The sequence below is a fragment of the Branchiostoma belcheri genome, unplaced genomic scaffold, assembly GCF_001625305.1.
Source record: "Branchiostoma belcheri isolate BF01 breed outbred unplaced genomic scaffold, Haploidv18h27 scaffold26, whole genome shotgun sequence".
In the NCBI taxonomy this organism is placed as follows: Eukaryota; Metazoa; Chordata; class Leptocardii; order Amphioxiformes; family Branchiostomatidae; genus Branchiostoma; species Branchiostoma belcheri.
The window spans coordinates 2,971,261-2,991,660 of record NW_017803865.1 but is presented as its reverse complement, the minus strand read 5'-3'; the positions used below and the strand labels follow the sequence as shown (position 1 = coordinate 2,991,660).

Sequence of the window (20,400 nt, the reverse complement as noted above, 5' to 3'; positions counted from 1 at the left end):
GGGGCAATGGAGCTTCTCTGGCCGGCTACCTTCTCTGGCCAATTAATACCCTTTTTAGGCCGATTTCTACGATTTATTCACCCCGCAAAAGAAGTCTGGTGGAGACTACGTTAAAGGAAGGAACGTTGTATGTGAACAGTGGCTGTAGGCATCTGTGTGGGGAGGGGGAGTCTGTATGTGGAATATGGCTTATGATTTGTATGTCAAATTCCGACATTTCGTGCTTCGCATTCTTGCAGGAGGGTCGCAATTTCGCAAGTCGTGTAGAAAATGCTGTTTCGGTATCTTTTTATCTTAAATCGCTGACATCATCTGACATTTCGAAATGCCTTGGCTCCATTTGTGTGTTCTTGTGTTACAGGAAATGTAGAAGGTAATTCTGAGGTAAAAGTCGTCCGACACACACGTCAGTCAAACGTTGCTAAGGTTACGATCCCAGCTATCGTCCGGCTGGGCGAGTTGTGAGAACGCAAAGTATCATATGCAATTAATTACAAGACAACAAAACAAAGAAAATTTACCATGAGCACCATAGATTTTTTTTTATTTACTAGTTCAATTTTCGCCTCAAAACAACGTTCATACGAACCACTTACATGTTTTAGGTTACATTAAGGAACTGTATACATGTAGAGACAGATGTTTGTCCACCCTAGACTTGAAACGTTTTGGGTATACTTTTCATATGAATTGTGTAATTTTTGCTCACGGAAACAGCCCAGGGCCCCGGTTTGGAAATGTGATCTCAGCCTTACAAAGACTCGGGCTTTCTCTTCGAACTTCGAGAACAAATTTGCCCAAACGCCGGGAACAGAGAAAAGGTAAATCAAACAAACCCTCCTGTCCTTTTCGGGCCACAAAAAAGAGGGAGAGTGAAATTGAGGAATCACAAAAGCAGCGGTGAGAAAAAATTAACAGGCGACAGCCTTTTCTTAAAGAAAGGCAGCCCTTTCTTAAAGACACGATCAGAAGCGGTGGGCTCTTTCTTAGTCAGGAGGCGAGACGTGATTTATGTATCACGTCTTAAAGACATTTGTCGAGACGTGAAGGTCACAACTGAACCACTTAACACTGGTTAAACACGGGCAGCCGGTATAGGTCACCAGAGTCCCGGGCACACAAACAAAGTACAGCCTCCAAACAGATACGTAGTAGGGCATGTTTTGTTGGCCTTTTGTGGCCTATTCTGCGTTTTTACGTCACTGTCTTGTGATGTATGGTGAGTTTATCTCTTCAACATTTTTTGGGTCACATTTCGAGTAAGATACATGTAGTTTTTTTCTATTCCAGCGTTGACATGGCGACGACACACTCAAGTTTTTTCAACTTATTTTTATGCCGCCACCAACGCAGAGCATTCAAGCCTATATCACTTCTTCCAGAAACCAAGAGTTATCTACCACCCAAAAATCATTGCCAGAGGATGTCCAGAACACGAGACACAAAAACCGGAAGTGTAGATACTGCCCCGGAGTGTTGACTATTACGTCTAATCCCGGAGTAAAGTGTTACGACTTGTGACACAAACACGCTGTCAGAGTTGTCAGGCCCGTCAGGGTAAAACGGTCATTTGGGGGTTTTCTGACGTCAGTACAGATCTCTACCGTCCCTGTGGGTCGGCGGAAACATCCCGTGCAGACGTGGCAGGAATGTTGTTCCGTGCGAGCCTTGCGATAGAGACCAGTGAAGGCGATTGGTGTGTCTCATCGTTACGTACAGTCGTCATGTCTTGGTAAGAAGTGTTGGAAAAGAAAAAGAAGTGCATTCTTGATACAGCAAAGAAATCAGAATGTGGCATTGCCGGGACGGCCTCCTCAGAGTACACAATCACCGATATACCTAGCCTCCACCAGGCCTTTCTACGGGAATACGGATCGTAGAATTCGGCAAAAGACAGTAAAATGGGCCAAGGGAGTCCGGCCGCGGGGAGGTAGTTTCTCAAGTTCCCTGTGCGGCCTGTCAAACCTACAAGGCGGCCAAACTCCCCTGGCAAATATTCTCCTATATATAGCCAGCGTAGTTAGTCTGGTAGAGACTAGATATACACGCTAATCGTGCATCCTCTACATACTCCGGCATCTGAGGTCTAATAAATCTAAAAAGTGTCGTCTTGGCTCGACTTCTCGATACTCAAAATCTCAAGACATCTTCAGAAGAAGACCTACACCTTGGGGCGGTCTAAATATAACACGAACAGAATGCGGCGCCGATTTCTTGACTGACTGTCTCCATTGTGTTCATGCCAAAACACGTACTTGATAAACCACAGACGGATTCCTACCAAAAAGGGAAGTTTTCCCAAGTTGCTTTTACCTCTGTGTGTTTTGTTTCCTTTTAACCATCATTTTGGATCTTGCATATTATTTGCAATAATTATGAAATCAAGGGTTCATTGTTTTCCTGCCAAAACAAAGGTATTAGATAAACTAGATACGGATCCTTACTAAAAATGTGAAATTTCCAAAGAACATATGTGGTCATCTACGAATTTTCTTTTACGGATTCTATTGTGTGTTTCGTTGTCTTTAAAATTTAATCGCGATTTTGCATCCGATGCTGTGGCGTGTTTCTGTCGTCTGATTTGGCGGGAAACCTGTCATGACGTCAGCACAGACGGACGGGACGCGCCAAACTGGGCCATATAAGGCCACGGAATTCCCAGGGTAAATTCGAAGGTCTGACAACTTCACGTGTGTTTACACGATTCTTGCGGAAACAAATGGGCCCGTATCGGCTCTGTGTGTACCGGGGACGGTGCGAAACCCGGATTTTTCTACTCTCCAAGCAGAGGTTTTGGGGTTATTTTTGGGGTGTTTTGGGCTTTTATCTAGCCTGGTATCCAGCCTTGTTTATAGCTTTAGTCCGCTACCCAAGATCCGCTCCCCGCCAAGTTGTCAGGGGATCTTGGGTAGCGGACTATAAAGCTAACAAGGCTGGATACCAGGCTAGCTTTTATCAGGGTTTCTATTTTCCTATTTTCTTTAAGGGTTGGATAAAAAAAATTCCAGTGCAAAAAAAAAGAAACCCTGAAAAGAAAAGCCTAGAAATAAGCCAAAAATAACCCCAAACCTCTGCTTGGAGAGTAGAAGTTTTCACGGTTTTTGTTGGATGCCCGTTGCAGGCGATATCTTTTCCGACTCAACGTTTAATGGGACGGGACGTCATCCTTACGTACGCGAAAACCTGAAAAGAGACGTTCTGCCAAAATGCTAGACACAGCATATAGTTTACTTTTTCACCTTTGTCATTGTTTGGTGCGCATGTGAGGACAAGTTAGGATAAACTGGCGTCTTAGTGGGTGTCCTTCAACGGTTCACCTTGACGAGAAATCACTCACATTTCAGGATCACATTCTCTGATTAGTTTTTCTCAGGCACGAACTATAAATTACACTTTCAAGACAAAATAGTTTATTATTTAGTCCTCATCTACTAAAGCCCCGCCTTGTTTTGGGTGTGATTGCTTGTGTATTTGAATGAAGTAGAGTGGCAGGATGGAGGGGTATTTGGTTACGGCAGATTGATATAAGGTCAAGTTGGCAGGAAGTGACGCCTGCACCCACGCAATACCCAAATACTAGGGCTTAATGCTTGTCGCAACAACTAAGCCCAATGTGCCTAGTTTGAAGCCTTGTGATTTCTTCTTTATACTAGTACTCAGTATTTGGCTGCCCCCTCACATGCATGCACACCAAACAATGACAAAGGTGAAAAAGCACTGTGCCTGAGCGAAACTAAGTACCTAATACCAGCCCAGAAGAGAACAAGAAATAGCCAAGCCTTCAAGTACCAGAGTTATCAACCAAGGATTGAGGTGTTCAATAATTCATTCTTTCCTAGAACTATCTCAGAGTGGAACTCACTGTCACCAAGTACAGTAGGGGCATTGTCAATAGATAGCTATAAACAATGTCTAGAGCTAGAAGTTCAAGGGCTAGGTGTAACAAGTCGATCGGTGTAATATAGCCAGCTGCCGCCGCGCCGCGTGCCTGCGAAGCTGGTGTGTTACGCCGAAAGGCGGTTATACCGGCTATACAGATACAGATAAACTAGTAGTGTGCTGTGCATAGCACTTTGGCAGAACGTCTCTGTGTCTTCCTCGATCCCTGTTCGTAACGTTCCATGGAGGCTCGCTCCTTCTAAACAAAGCGCCACGCACAGGTGCGCTTACAGTAACGTTTTCACAACAAACCTGCCGCAGATTTACAACAGCCGGGCCGTGTTGCGGCAACAGACGCCCGTGTGATTTTACAACAAACGGCCGAGTTGCGGCATCCTCCTGTCCAATGCTGCCCCAACAATACTCCGTGTTGTGTCCACAGTGAAACATACATAATCAGCGATCACGTATCCCCCTACAGAGCCTATTACTTTCACTACAGACGCCCCAAACAGCGTTCTTGAAATGCTGGTGAAAGGGCAAGTGACTTGAGGTAACGAAGGAAAAATAGCAGGTCTTTCCTGTCTTTCCTTTAAGTCGGAGACACGCCGGTATCTAAAGTCTTTGAGCCGACATTAACCACGAGAAAGGTTCAAGCAACCGTCTTGGAGTTGGAGTCCCAGTTTTGTAGGACACATGTCCATAGTAGAACCGTTGGTTTTCCTTTAGTGCCCACGATCATGATAATGATCATTCTGGCATACTCATTTTCACCTGACCGAAGTGAAGAAAGTCGTGTAAAGTGCCTTTCGCAAGGGCACAAGGTCGGTGACTTGGGAGGATTCGAACCAAGGACCTCTTGGTTCTGACCCGAATGCTCTGCCGTTACATCACACGACCACCGTTCTGACGTGTTTTGGCACTGTTTAGCAGAGCGGGGGGCAAATTAAAGAAAAAAGGAGTGAATGAATGAATGGTAAAAAGACAAAAGAAACATGTGATATGACAGAAATCGCACCACCAGTGTTCCTATTCTGCCCTGACGCCCTTTGTACCTCGGTCTTCGCGTTGACAGTTTGGAGGCACCGGTGCCAGTTCAGCCGACTTGAAGACAAATATTCAGACATAACGGTCACAGGGGCGGTCCAGTTCAACTCACCTCTTTGTAACATGTACTTCTTCTCAACATGTATGATTCAAGACTACAATTTTCTCAACTACTTTTACAGATGTATGTAACGTTATATATAAACAAAGTTACAATCAGCTAATCCACAGTTCAAACAGTAACATCGTAGATTGCAAAAAAAAGTACTAAAAATCTGTCTGAAAACGGAAAGCATGTGTGATTAAAGACTACACTTTTCAGATAGTCTTAACTTCTTTTACCATTTATAAAGAAACATAGTTATAATCAGCTACATCGTAGTTCAAATCGTCAGTAACAATAGACTCCTAAGATTGCAAAAAAAAAAACTACTCATAAAAGCATGACATCTTTTAAAAGCGCTGGAAAATAAAGTTTGTATGAAACTTAGTAAGCATGCATGAAACCTATCTATATAAGAGGAGAACACAAAATTGTCATTGGCAAACTTGGAGACCCCTAAAATGTGTGCACCACGCTTCAACACAACACATGGTAATATTTGCGCTGCTGTCAGCTTGGAGGTAACCAAACTGCACAGACCACAGCAAAGCCAGGCTAGGGGGCCTACTACACACGCCAGAAGCCAAGACTCTTAGTCTTACAATAATATACAGTCAAACCTGTACTATTGACCACCTCTACATAAAGGTCATATGGATAATGTGGCCACATAATTTTCCTATTAACCTATATCTATTATGTTTATAGCGGCCACCTGCCTATTGTGAAAATTTTGACCTCAGTTATTATTGTTTCCAGAACCGTAATTTATCCAGAAGCATACCCAGGTACGGTTCTGGACAGCCTACGCTTATCCAGAACCGTGCCTGGGGAAATCTCCGTTTCAATTGGATACGCGGAGACTACCCAGAACCGTGCCTGATCCTATCCTAACCCATTCAGGCACAGAACTAGATAGACACGGTTCTGGGTACGATATAGTTGTAAACTACACTACACTACACTACACTACACTACAGACAGGTTATAACGTTGTATACTGCAGCACAGAAGCCAAGCCAGACGCCAGAAGTTCAACATTAAATCCAGCTTAAAGCCAAACAAGCTCAATGTCTTACCGCGAAGCCAAGGCGCCTTGAGGCGATTCCTTAATGTTTGAGACGCACACGCGAGTTGGGTATCGTCTTAAGAAAGCTTCAGCCAAGCCAAGACTTCAAGCTCAATGTCTTACCACGAAGCCAAGGCGCCTTGAGGCGACTCCTTAATCTCAAAGACGCGAGTAGGACGCACACGCGAGTCGGGCACCGTCTTAAGAAAGCTTCAGCAAAGCCAAGGCGTCTGAAGGAAGTTTGAGCCAAGCCAAGGCGTCTCAAGGAAGCTCCAGCCAAGCCAAGGCGTCTCAAGGAAGCTTTACCCGAGCCAAGACGTCTTGAAGGCGCCTTGAGGAGCGGAAGGAAGGGTTTGTGTCTTACCTACCGAGTCGGAGCCGCTGGTCGAGTCCGTCTTTTTTCCGCCGTCCGAAGATCGGTCGTTCCGACCTGGCGGGGGGCCAACATGGGGGTTACCGGGAGAACGCTTCTTCGGATTAGAAGTACAACTAAGCGGTCTACTTGAGTCTGCAACTTTTACATGTCGAGTATGTGTGAAATTGTTTTAGAAGCTTTAACCAAATTATACCTACATGTGCAATAATGACCTAGGGACGGATCCCCCAAACCCCCGCGTGAGCCTCAGCCCGGTGTGTACCGTACAGGTTCATCCCGGGGTCCCTTCTGACTGGATGTTTGATCGGGCTGAGGATAAATATTGTTCTCTCTGTCAGGATCACAGAACCCTGCACACAAGCATACACATTGTACAGGCCCCGGGCTCTCATGGGGGTTACAGGTACATCATACCGCTCTGAGGCTCTTATGGGGGGTCCCCAATGTTTGATCGCGCTCAGGAGCATACTGCTCTCTGTCAGAGCATACTGCACTCACAAGGAATGGGGATCTCATGAGGGTTACACGTACAACATACAGGTCTGAGGCTCTCATGGGGGTCACACTATGCTATGCTGATCGTGAGCTTTGCACAGGCGAAGTGCGTTCTGCAGAAGTGTTGGAAAAAAAAAGCAAGAACAAGAAGAAGAAAAGTGACAAGGCCGCTGAAGTTTGTTTGTCTAAGATGTTGTCAGAAGGAAGTCAAACGGAACCTCATAGTCACTTCTTAAACTGCCGTAAGGTCATGGAGAGGTCACGGGACTGTGGGGTTAAAACACCCCCTTCTCAACATTTTCTGGCTTACTTGCAGGCAATACGCAGGCAATACCTTTTTTTTACAAATCTTAACGGCAAGGACAAGGAAGACAGTTGGGCCTTGCAGTCTCAACATTTTTCTAGGCAGCCTGTGCTATCTTAGAAACGTCATACGACTGTCTTTACATATAAACTGTGCAAGGTACGTTGATGAATGTTAAATATCTGATATTAAAAGAAAAATCAAGCTCTGCTACTGGATAAATTACGGACTACGGAGATTTCTTCGAGGCGTTTTTGCCACTCTTCTTCTGCGTCACTAAAAAGAAGTAAGAATCACACATTACTCCGTTCTATTCTGGAATTTGCACGGGACGGATCTTTAGTAGAAACATGTCAGACTGTCTGCTACGGGGTCTGATGAGTGTCCGTCTCAGATTTGAAGAGTCTGATGTTGACTGTCAGTCGGACACGTTTTGATAAGATTACAGAAATGAGGACAACTTTCATAGACTATCACGCTTCCCCACACGTGTGCCTTACTTGCTAGACAGAGCTTCAGAAAATCAAGAAGTGACAGAAACTTTAGTACAGAAGTTTTCTAAAGCCTTAAAGGCATTCTTTTAGTAGTTTGCCGGGGCTCAAGACATTCCAGTCCGTACAGGGATCACCCCAACATAAGGTGAACCGTGAACTTGGCGATAGTTTTGTGTAGATGATTGGCATTTCCATACGTTTTGCTAATTTGCATATTTGGGAAAATACCATGCTCCACATGATTGATGATTTGCATATTTGGGAAAATACCATGCTCCACATGATTGGTGATTTGCATATTTGGGAACATACCGTGCTCCCAGTGATTTATCGCCTGACATTCCGGCCCGTACAGGGATCACCCCAACACAAGGTGAACCGTGAACTTGGCGATAGTTTTGTGTAGATGATTGGCATTTGCATACGTTTTGCTAATTTGCATATTTGGGAAACTACCATGCTCCACATGATTGATGACACGACATTCCAGTCCGTACAGGGATCACCCCAACACAAGGTGAACCGTGAACTTGGCAGCGCTGCCAGATCATTAGGCTCCTCTCAGGGCCGAATAAATACCTGACATCGCGACCAATACGGGGAAAGGGATGCCTGAGGGCTAACCCCATCTAGGTAAAGTCTAAGGACGGTTTACAACAGAATGTGTGTTGGAGAACAGTTTAATTTTCATTATAAAACAGCTTTGTTTAAGTTTATAAAATAGAATACGTTTTATGGCGGGGAATGGAATGACTGCGGGTTCAGCAGTCTAGGGGAAGTTCAAGAACGATTTACAATATCGAATTGGCAAGAAAGTATCAAATTTGCAGTGATGTAACCAATACGGTACCGGTTGACTGGCGAAATGAAAGATATAGCGGTACAAAAATGAAAGCCGACAATGTGAGACTGTGAACCAAGCCAGGAAATGTTAAGCCTAGAAACTAAGCCTAATGTACAATTCACTTCAGACGGATTCTTTACATCTTTAAATCCTGTACATTTGCTGGCAGCTATTTTCAGTCTTCGTGTATAACTTGGAGGTCAGCAACTTTCAGCTTTCTAAACGTTCTTTCTGAAGTTTGCTTCCAACTTTCTACTTTGAGTCTGATTCAGTTCAACAGAGCCTGATCTTTAAATCCTGTACTTCAGCCGGGAGCTATTTCTTGACCTGTTGCGTAACCTTGTCAGGCTGTTCAACTTTCCCTTTCTAACCCTTAGGACGTTTCTCTGCATCGTGGATCTCGAAGAATGTTTTCTTGACGCCCTGAGCCACGTTTCTGTGCCAAAATGTCTTGTTCAAGAATACGGTATGTCGCTGTGCTACATGGGCTAAGGGCAGCTTTTCGGCATCATTTATGGATTTCATTTACTGAAATGACCAAATCTACAAGCAGATCATTTGGTGAATTGGTGGCTACAAAACGGCTGGCAGTACCCAATTGGCTGGCTGTTTGGCTGGAGAAAAAAAAGACATCAGCCGATGTTGTAGCCATGGTCAGAGTCCACGCGTATCCAGAACCGTGCCTGGGGCAAAACTGCGTTCTTGGATACGCGGAGACTATCCAGAACCGTGCCTGATCCTAACCCTAACCCATTCATGCATAGAGCTAGATAGACACGAAGTATAAACCTCTGCTTGGAGAGTACAGAAAAAGAAAGTAAAGTGTCCTCCGATTGGCACAAGCGGTCCCCCCGATAGCGCGCGAGTCTGTGTAGACTAGTCTCACACCGACAGCCAAAACTTCCCATCTAAACTAGCCGGGTGCAAACGTTAACTGGACATAATATCTGAGCCCTAACCCTCTGTTTGTACAGAACTGGATAGCCACTGTGCAGTTCTGTATACAATGCCCAAAGCTAGCCTCCGTAGCAGGCTTATAGAACTGGGGATTTGGTGGTCTTCGGCTGTTTTCTGATTAGCCCAGTTCTAAAAACGGAGTTAATTCAACCAGGCCGGCTATGCTGTCTACATGCAATCAGAAAATAGCACATAAAAGATCCCAAAGACCACGAAGCCCCCCCCCCAAAAAAAAAACCACCAGTTTTGGCATGCTATGGAGGCTAACCCAAAGCTTACAACTCTGCTTGGAGAGTACAGAGAAAAAGACAAGCGCCCCGCTTGGCACGGGCGATAGCGCCGAGTCTGTGTAGTCTCACGGCGACAGCCAACACTTCTCATCTAAACTAGCCGGGTGCAAACAAATTCTCCGCTGGCTTTTAACTTCTTAGGCTGGGCGGTAGGGAAACATTACTGGTTTCACGTCAAGTCTTATAATTCAGCTGGATACCCATAGACTTCCACATAGAAACAAGAAAACAATACATAATTATATACAATTTTGCAAATTTGCCTCTCCTTCTCATCTTCTTAGGGTGGGCGGTAGGGAAACATTACTGGTTTCTCGTCAACTTTCATAATTCTGCAGGGAAATAGGACCCTAAGACTGCCACACACAGCTAAAACCTCTTTGATAAGAATAACAAAACAAAGTTTATCTGAAAAGCTGTGAAACAAATTGCAAATTGTTAAAAATCAAAGAAAAGCGGCAAGTTTTCGAGACATTGCGTGGAACTTACAAGTAAGCTTTAGGCAGGGAAATTTTCAAAACTCACCAGAAATACCACGGACGTAAACCATAAGAATGAATCCAGAAGGCCCAAACCCGTACCAGAATAAAAACACTGTCAGCTCGGGTCGTGCTATCGCGCTGTACTTAAAACAACCCGCTCCGAATCGTAAACCTTTAGGCAGGGACTCACTGCATCGGTACATTCACAAAAATACCATTGATGCAAACCTTAACAATAAATCCAGAAGGCCCAAACCCGTACAGAATAAAGACAACCGCAGATCGGGTCGTGCTATCGCGCTATACTTAAAACAGGCAAGGAACTCATAAGGTTTCGGCAGGGACTTTTATAATTCATTCCAGCTCGACATTCGCAGAAATACCATGGACGTAAACCATAATACTAAATAAATGAGGCCCCAAACCGTACCAGAATAAAAACACTGTCAGCTCAGGTCGTGCTATCGCGCTGTACTTAAAACAACCTGCTAATCACTGATACTGGTGGCACTTACGGGCTGTCGGGAAATATCAGGTCAAGGGGCAACTTTAAATTTTATCCTGCCAATCATATGACGTCATTTAACAGTCACTTATACAAACTATACAATTGAGTGTACGACAAACAACATAGGGCAACATAAAAGTATAACCTTGAGTCCCCTACAGGCTACTTGTTGCTATAGCACTTTCTGGAGTCAATGCGCTAACTTAGTTTATACATGCAGCCGGTAGTATACATAGGTACGATTTAGGAGGAGTCCTGTTATAGACATTTTAAACATCACATTTCTGGATATGCGCCATGTGCCGTATATATTTAATGAATATAAATGAAAACCAACAAACTGTCACAGGCAGAACAATCGCAGATACAAGAACATCAATTCCACAAAGATTGCTGCAGATATTTCTATTTCCATCAGTCTTAACAAAAATCGCAGAGCCTGACATCGACAAGTTCAAGGAAGCCGTACTACTACACTTGGGGAGTCAATAAGGGCGCAGCGCACTCCCCCCAGTGCATCTCACCCCAACAGATTGGTGCTGCACAGTATCTTCTCAAGAATAAGAATAAGGACAACATTGAACAACATATAGAAGTTGTTAGACGCGCTCACCTTGCTCAGGCTCCTTGGTGAGGATGGGGTCCGAGAGCGGCCCGGCCTCGCTCACGCCGTACGCGTTCTCAGCACGGATACGGAACCGGTACGTGGCAGAAGGGTTCAGGCCCTACAGGTAATAAAACAATTTTTATTGACACAACTAAAGTACAAAGGTTTCCTAAGGTCTTAGAACTACAGCTAAGTGCAGCGACTTCTCATGTGGTCTACCCTGTTAATTCTTACTCAAACACATTTATATGTAGGGTGACAGGAGTCTAAATCCCTCCTGCTATAAAATTACAACATGATGTACTAGTTACCACGGTGACAGACGTCTGGTCCAGGTCATTGACCTTATTAGTTTGGAGAAGAGGAAGAAGAGGAGGAAACAGAGTAAAAACAACATGTTTTCTTTCGGTAAACATAAAACTTCTGTAGAGAGAGCGTGAGGAAGGTAGACATTAGGGCCTCCGTACGTACCGTAACAGGGCATAAAAAGTGTCACTTGAAGCTTGAAGTAAAATTTTCCTCTTTCAGACATTGTAGTAAGACAAAGTTTCACAGACTAGCAAAGACCACCAAATACTTGGGAAAAAATTGGAGAAGAGTCATATAATCAAACAGTTATTATGTACTAAAATGCGCATTCCTCGTTATGTAATTCTTTCTTGTGTCTTAATCATTGTTACTACTAGTGTCTTGCTTTGGTTGACGTTACTTCTATTTGTATGTGTAAGGAGAGAATCTAGTTAAGTATGTAAATGTTATTATTTTTGTCTACTCCACAGTAAGTATATGCGAATAAGATAGATAAATATCAGCCTCCGTACCTTGACCGGGTACGGCGGTCTGCGGCAGGTTGTGGTGAGCGTCTGCCACTTTCCGTCCGACACGTCAAACATCTCCACGGCGTAAGACGTGATCAAAGAGCCGCCGTCGTCCTCAGGTGGGTGCCACGTCAGCGTCAAGGTGTGCGGCGCGATGTCCGACGCAAAGGGGCGTATCTTCGTCACGGGTTTACCTGAAAAATGTCGTAAACAATAAACAAACAAACAAACAAACAAACAAACAAACGGAGCGATGTCCGACGCGAACGGCCGGATCTTAGTCACGGGTTTACCTGCGGAGACGTTATAATAAACAAATAAACAAACAAACAAACAAACAAATATACGGAGAGATGTCGGACGCGAACGGGCGGATCTTCGTCACTGGTTTACCTGTGGAAACGTCATAATAAATAAATAAACAAACAAACAAACAAACGGAGCGATGTCCGACGCAAACGGGCGGATCATCGTCACGGGTTTACCTGCGGAGACGTTATAATACATAAACAAACAAGCAAACAAACGCAGCGAAGGGCCAAATCTTCGTAGCCGGTTTACCTGCGAAAACGTCATAAAAAATAAACGAATAAACAAACAGGCCGATGTCGGACGCAAAGAGCAGGATCTTTTTCACTGGTTTACCTGGTTTATGTCATAAACAATAGATAAACAAATAAACAAACAAACAAACAAATGAACAGATCTTATGAAGCAAAGTTAAACTTATTTCCAACACAAGAAATTGGAGCAATAAACAGACAAACACAGAGTGTCCAGCCGTGGTTGGTACGGGTAGGTCTCGCGGTTTAAAAGTGGCCAGCGGCGTACATGTAACAGTTCAAGTGTTGTTTGAAGCTGTCAGATTAGAGACTAAGTACTGTGATCTCCACATGCGCAGATTTAACCCGTGTTTTAAATGTTGCAACTGAAAACATAAACAGGTACAATGGCTACATATACTGGCTTACATGGTCCCTTGGGAGAATATTTCAAATTAATTATCTTGTCATTTGCCACATTTTGGGGAGAAAAGTTACATTTAAAGTGGACACAAAACTGTCACACCTTTTAGAAACGCGCCTGGCGAACGGAGAAGTTCAGCTACTTTATTTATCCTTCTTGAAAACGTTATTTATGGAACTAGAACATGAAAAAACCTCACCAACTAAAGGAATTCCTATCCAGCTACGTTCTTAGAAATACTTGAGCGCCTCAAGGTTATGTAATAAGTAGAAGACCGAAGAATAAACTACGTCTAAACCGTTTTAAGGATCCTACCTCAAGTCCGCCGATGAAATGCACATAAGAAATCTCGCAAGACACGAGAAGCTGAGCCTTAGAGAAGGTTAAGTCGTGAAGAGCACTTCTGTTTAAGACTCTCACTCGGAGCTTTCAACCTCTCGGCTGTCAGACGACAAACTGAAACAGCCGACCCAGCGAAATACCTGCACGTACCGTGACGTCACGTCGCCATAGCAACGAGATACCTGACAGGACAGACGTCACCATATTTGGCGGGAAGGAGACTTGTGACGTCAGCAACGTCATGTTTTAAATGGCAGGTAGTAGTTTTTATTCTGTGACCCCCAAAATTTCCTGTAAACATTTTTCAGCGGATTTCCGGTTTGCCTTCTGTGCGTTTTACAAGAAATCTTTCGAGCGTCTGGGGGTCATGTTTTTACATTTGGTTGAGGGTCTGAATGGGGGGATCCTGAAAACTCTTTATGGTAAATTTAGCAGGGTCATGCTTAACAGTTATAATTTCGGATATCACCCAGATGTCTGTGCCTTTTACAAGAAATCCTTGAAGGCTATGTTCTTACATTTGAATGAGGGTCTGCATGGAGGGATCCTGGAAAAGCATTGCGGTAAATTTAGTAGGGTCGGCAGTGTGCAACAATTTACTTAGGATATCACACAGATGTTTGTTTTAACGTTTGCCTTCTGCGTTTTACACGAAATCTTCGCCTTCAGCGTTTTACAAGAAATCCTTTAAGGATTTGAAGGTCGCGTTCTAATGGGTGAAGGTCGCGTGGTTGGAAGAAGAGGTCACTACAGAAAACATCCCAGGAACGTTGTGAGCCATGAGGCATGTTTAGTTCCGGCGTGTTAGTGATCATTACAAGTCGTAACTCAGCGAAAAGATTGGCTCAGGATCAACAACCACGTGATTGTGTTCTATGTCAAAGGTTGCCACAGAAGGTCATGAGCGACATCGAGATTTTAGCATTTGAAATAATTGTCCTACTATGTCGGTGAAGGTTAGACATCCAGGTAATAAGATACGCCAAAAAGCAGTTACTCAAGCAACTGGATATGTCGGTGAAGGTTAGACATCCAGGTAATAAGATACATCAAAAACAGTTACTCAAGCAACTGGATATGATTTTGGAAATGGTCAGACGTTTCAGGTAGTATCCACTACCTTTCGTCAGTGACTGAGAAACCAGAGGAGAAATGCAGAGGAATTGCCCTACTACTTATGAAATCCAGGTGGATTGAAAAGATGTCAATATGTACGTATTTGTTTTGATGTTGTTTACCGCCAATGCCAGTTTGTGGTGGTAATAATAAATACATGAGTTTTTATCAATAGAAATACTAAGTCCCCTACTACTAATGAAATGCAGGTAGCTTGAAAAGATGTCAAATATTGTACGTATTTGTTTTCATGTTATTTACAGTCAATGCTGGTTTGTGATGGGAAACGTGAAATGGTTTTTGTTTGGCCCAGCCGTAATCTCGTGCTTACTGCGAGAAAAATGTTCCTGATTTCAGAAAGCGCACAGCCACAGGGTCATCACAAATGTGCATACTGGGGAAAATATGCTGACACACACAAAGTTACCATAACCTCGCTCTCCAGGCTTAGTCAAGGACAAACTGTTAACCCATTTCAGATAGGAAACGCGAAGTCTGGAAACTGAGCCTAAAGTTCTCGTGTGTAATTCAATTAAGTGGGAGTCACATATCTTTAAATCCTGTACTATTGCCGGTAGCTATTTTCAGTCTTCGTGCATAACTTTGGAGGTCAGTAACTTTCAGCTTTCTAAACGTTCTTTCTGAAGTTTGCTTCCAACTTTCTACTTTGCGTCTGATTCAGTTCAACAGAGCCTGATCTTTAAATCCTTTGCCAGGAGCTGTTTCTTGCCCTGTTGCATAACCTTGTCGGGCTGTTCCAACCCTTGAGACATCGTAGATGTTGAAGAATGTTTTCTAGATGCCTTAAAGAAGCTAAGCCACGTTTCTGGGCCAAAATGTCTTCTTCAAGAATAGAATACATCGCTATGCTGCATCTAGAGGGCCAACGAAAATGGCAATGGCACTTCTAACGACAATTCTTTTTCCGACGATGTTTTTGGCGCAAGAATGATAGCAAGTACATACATACATACATACGAAGCATTAACATAGTCCAGCTTCCAGTATATTCTGTCATGCGTAGATTCTAACAGTTCTTTCCCACTAAAACCAGTCTCTAACTCTATATTGTTGGCAGGTATTGCTGTAAAATGACGCTAGAATAGATAAAATCACTATGTCATGTCTTGTGTGTTGTCGCCTGCTATGTTATAAAATAAAGCCAAGATGATTTTGGCGCAAGAATGATAGCAAGTACATACATACATACAGCATTAACATAGTTCAGCTTACAGTATTTTCTGACATAGTTTCTAACTATTCTTTCCCACTAAAACCTGTTACCAGTCTCTAACTCTGTATTGTTTATAGCAAATATTGCTGTAAAATGACGCTAGAAGAAAGCACTATGTCATGTCTTGTGCTGTTGTCGCCTTCTATATTATGATATGCTAATTTGGTATTGTATGTTGTGATGACTCTTTCACATACCGAATAACTAGCACGTTTATATTGTCATGTAACGTTACATCAGTTTTTTTACACCAAACCTTGGCGTAAAAAAAACAGTTGAAAAAAGAAAGCCCGATAAAAAAGCCTAAAAACGCGACAGAAAGAAGCCAAAACCCAAACATCTGCTTGGAGAGTCATCACAACATACCGTACCTATGACGCAATCCTAATTAGCATATCAAAACACAGCAGACGACAGCACGCTCAAAACATTAGAGAAAAACTCTTCTTTCTGAGACAAAACTTTCGGTATTTATTCACTTTATTGTAGTGAAACCATGGTAGCAAATATTGGTAAAAACTAACGCTACAATAAAGTGAACATAACACGTGGAGAAGTCATCTCAACATGCCGTACCTATGACGCAATCCAAATTAGCATATCAAAACATAGCAGACGACAACTGGCGGCAACACACACAAGACATAAGACAACTCTTCTTTCTGAGGCAAAACTTCCACAAAACTAAGACGCCGGCCACAACAAGGCATGACTTAAGACGTGAGAAGTAAGAAGGCCCACCTCTTTTCTTCCTTGTCTTGAGAATTTGCTGGTCTTCGTCGAACTTCCTGCACAGTTCCAGGTACTCCTCTTCGGAGATGGAGACTTTCAGCGTCACCTGCAGGATCACGCGCCGTACACGTGATCAGTTAGCACGTGGGCAACACGTGGGCGCGCACGTGGCAGACGTAAACAAACTTCTAACGTGCGTAAAACATGGTAACTTTGGTTTACCATATCTCCGTTGATTCTTTATCGATCTCGCTGTTTCATATCATTGGAAAGCGGTTTTTGTGCACTTTTAAATGGAGTTTAGATTCACTGTTTTTGAGTTCTTTAAAACGTTAGTCACTCCAAGAAACGTAAAGTACATTTGAGCCCAACAGCCGGTCATAGACATGCAAATATATCACTTCTCTAAATGGCAGACATTTTAAGAACACCAAGTACCATAATTTATAGAGAAAGGGATGCCTACGAAAATCTGTCTCTCTCTGTATGTTCTTTTTTGCTGATGTTACTACATGATATGTCTTTTATGTGAAAATAACTAGACAAATAAACAACCTTCCTGACTAGGTAATTCATACGCCAAACGTAAGAAATATATGCCTGCATACTCTAGGGTTTTGGGCCTCCTCTAGCGTGTTCATCTACGTTACTACATGGGCTGTTTTCTATGTGAAAATAAACAAAGGAATAAACAAAAGGAAAACTCACCTTCCTGCCCTTAGCGGCCCGCCGCACCTCGTCAGTTATGAGGACCTTTTCCAGCATCTTCTGCAGCTCTCCGGACTGACTATCCTTGTACAGCCGCTTCGCTTCCTCCTGTGGTGAGCAAGTCAGACAATCTCTGTCTCTGTTGTATCTAAAACCTTGTCTGGGGCAAACCTACGTTCTTGGATACGCGTAGACAATCAAGAACCGTGCCTGGGGCAAAACTACGTTCTTGGATACGTGGAGACTATATCCAGAACCGTGCCTGATCCTATTCATACATGGAACTAATAGATACACACGGACACTGTCGCGGTACTGCCGCTTCGCTTCCTCCTTCGCTTGGAATCACACAAAAGTCTGTCTGGTTTATCCAGAAACATGTTCTGACACAGTTCTGGACAGTCCGCGCGTATCCAGAACCGTGCCTGTGGCAAATCTTCTCTCTTGCATCCTTTGGGCGCATTCAATAACATCCAAGGCTAGATACTCTTCTATCGCGCGATCTGCGTTCTCGTGCATACGCTCTCCACGTGGGGTATAGCTGAAAACCCAGCCGAAAAATTTGCACTTCCTCATTTCCATCTCTGATGTGACGTAAAAGGACCAATAACTGGCTTTGATTATGAATATATTGTTTATCCTGTTCATCCCTTGTTGAACACTGAGGGTGAATATGACTGTACCATATTCCTCAGTAATGTTAAAAGCACAGATTCCTCTTGTCACAGTTTCAGTTTCAGTTTTATTCAGACACACGCGTTATACTGTTACTAAGTTTTGCACTCTTGTGGAATAAAGTCTTTCAGAGAAGAAACAACTGGGTTTGATTAGACTGTATCGTCACCTACTTTATGTGTGAAGACCCCCCAATAGAAGGATTTGCCTTAAAAACATCGAAAAACATCCAACGCGTATGGTTGGTAAGAATTTTGGTAGTGATGGGAGAATCTGAAAGTCAGCTTTTGTGAGTCACATACTCAGAGTCATAGATATTAGAAGTTACTAGTATCACAGAGCTAGATATCCTTGAAACAAACAAACAAACAAACAAACAAACAAACAAACAAACGGCACGCGTTGTAAGGAGAGGGATTGGCTCCGCCTTCCAATACCGTGCACTAGACACAGTGGATCAACAGCCCACTGCCCCTACGGCCTTAAAGAGGCTATGGGACTACCTTTATCTAGTAACCTTAATTGTTAATAAACAGCAAGCAATGGACTTTTCCTGTGTCACTTACTTATCTGATTATTCACTACGGACTCCAGGAAGAGTAGTGTGAAATTCACACTAATAGAGCTAGAGATCCCGAACAAACAAACAAACAAACAAACAAACAAACAAACAAACAAACGAACTGTCAGCACAACGTTTAACATTACCTTATTTGGAACTGCGATGTTGAAGACGATACAGCCGGTGTCCCACTTCTCGACCTTTGACCGGTACCGTTTGAAGAGCGTGTGGATGGGATGACTAGCGCCCCCTGTCCGCAGCTGCCGGCGCTGCACCTTGTCCATCGCCTCGCTGCCTTCCCCCGTGATGTCCACTGATTCCGTTTTGACACTGAGCGTCCTCGGACCTAATGTTGGCGTCGGGTTACTTCAGCTTTTTCTTTTTAAACAAGCAGCACACTACGTCGGGTTGCTTTAACTAATCTCCAAGCAGATACTAGGGTGGCAAAAGACAGTATCAAATTGGCCAGGCAGTATTCATTCGCTAATCTCCAAGCAGATACGGTGGGGCAAGAGGACTTTATATTAGCCGCATAATCCATTGGCCGCCTGTATCCAACGTTCGAACGTTGGATAATGTCGGCCAATGGACACAGGCGGCTAACATGAAATCCCCTTGCCCCACCGTATCTGCTTGGAGATTATCCATTCGCCAGAGAGGGTCCGTAGGCCACCCGGCTGTCTTTTGCCACCCTGCATCTGCTTGGAGATTATGCTTTATACAGAACCATGCTGAAGCTGCCAACCTGTTTTTGGCAACGCCCCAATGGCGGGGGCATTTTATAATGTCCGTAACGGATAAAGTTTTCCAGAATGTGCGTCTGTTGTTTTTCGTGAGGATGTGTGTTTATATCGGTGTATATTATGGTAGCCGTCACGTATCTGCTTGGATTTTTATTGATTAACCATGCATGTATATTTGCTGCATTGGATCACTGGCACATTCATACCCAAGTCATTCATTCATTCATATTATGTTTCTTTCACAGGTTGGCTGCATGGCGAGACTTTGCACCATTTATAACTGTAGGGGAAGTTGGTACTTAATGTTGGGTGTGTGTAACACTGTTTCTCTGCCGGTGGGTATGTCCGCCTTGTCATTATGTTTCTTGCATTTGGTTTAGCTCACTGACTAACTCGTTAGTAATACATCATTCACCCGGACGGAGGCCTGGCAAACCCCGTCTGTACCAGCCAAAATCTTGGAGAGGAGATAGGCGCCGCCAAGATTATAAGCCTAATGAAACATCGTGGCAAGTCCAGACATGCTGCTGGCTGTCATGATGCCCCTACGACCGTTCACGGTTATGGGTCTTACATACATTACATACATACTGACTAACTCACTCACTCACTGACTGACTGACTCACTCACTGACTGACACACTCACTCACTGACTGACTTGACTGAGTCACTGACTTACTTACTAAGACCTACTCACTCACTGACTTACACATGTTCTGACTCACTCACACGCATACACACTGCCTGCCTGAATCATTAACTGACTTACTCACTGACTGACTTACAGACTGACTCACTCACTGATTGACTCACTAACTGACCAACTGACTCACTATCTGGTTCATGGTGCCAACTTCTATTTAGCGGATGTGTCATTCGTGCTTCATTGTTAGTGATCTGTTGCTGTACTGTGTTGTTGCATGTATGTACAATATATTGTGTACGTAAATGTTTGTATTTTTTGTGTTCACTTTGTTCTGTTCAAACAAAATGTAATGTGAGATGGTAGCTTCAGCATGACGTCACGTTACGTTAGGCGGCAGCATGC

The 20,400-nt window shown here is 43.6% G+C and overlaps 1 protein-coding gene across 1 annotated transcript in view; it reads right to left on the bottom strand.

The window, feature by feature from the left end:
• LOC109471813 (titin-like) overlaps window positions 1–20,400 on the bottom strand; it is a 309,005-nt gene that overhangs the window by 31,206 nt on the left and 257,399 nt on the right. The window contains 3 exon segments of the mRNA XM_019771168.1: window positions 6,463–6,528; window positions 11,462–11,573; window positions 12,277–12,467. Of these exon segments, the coding sequence (XP_019626727.1) occupies window positions 6,463–6,528; window positions 11,462–11,573; window positions 12,277–12,467 (369 nt within the window).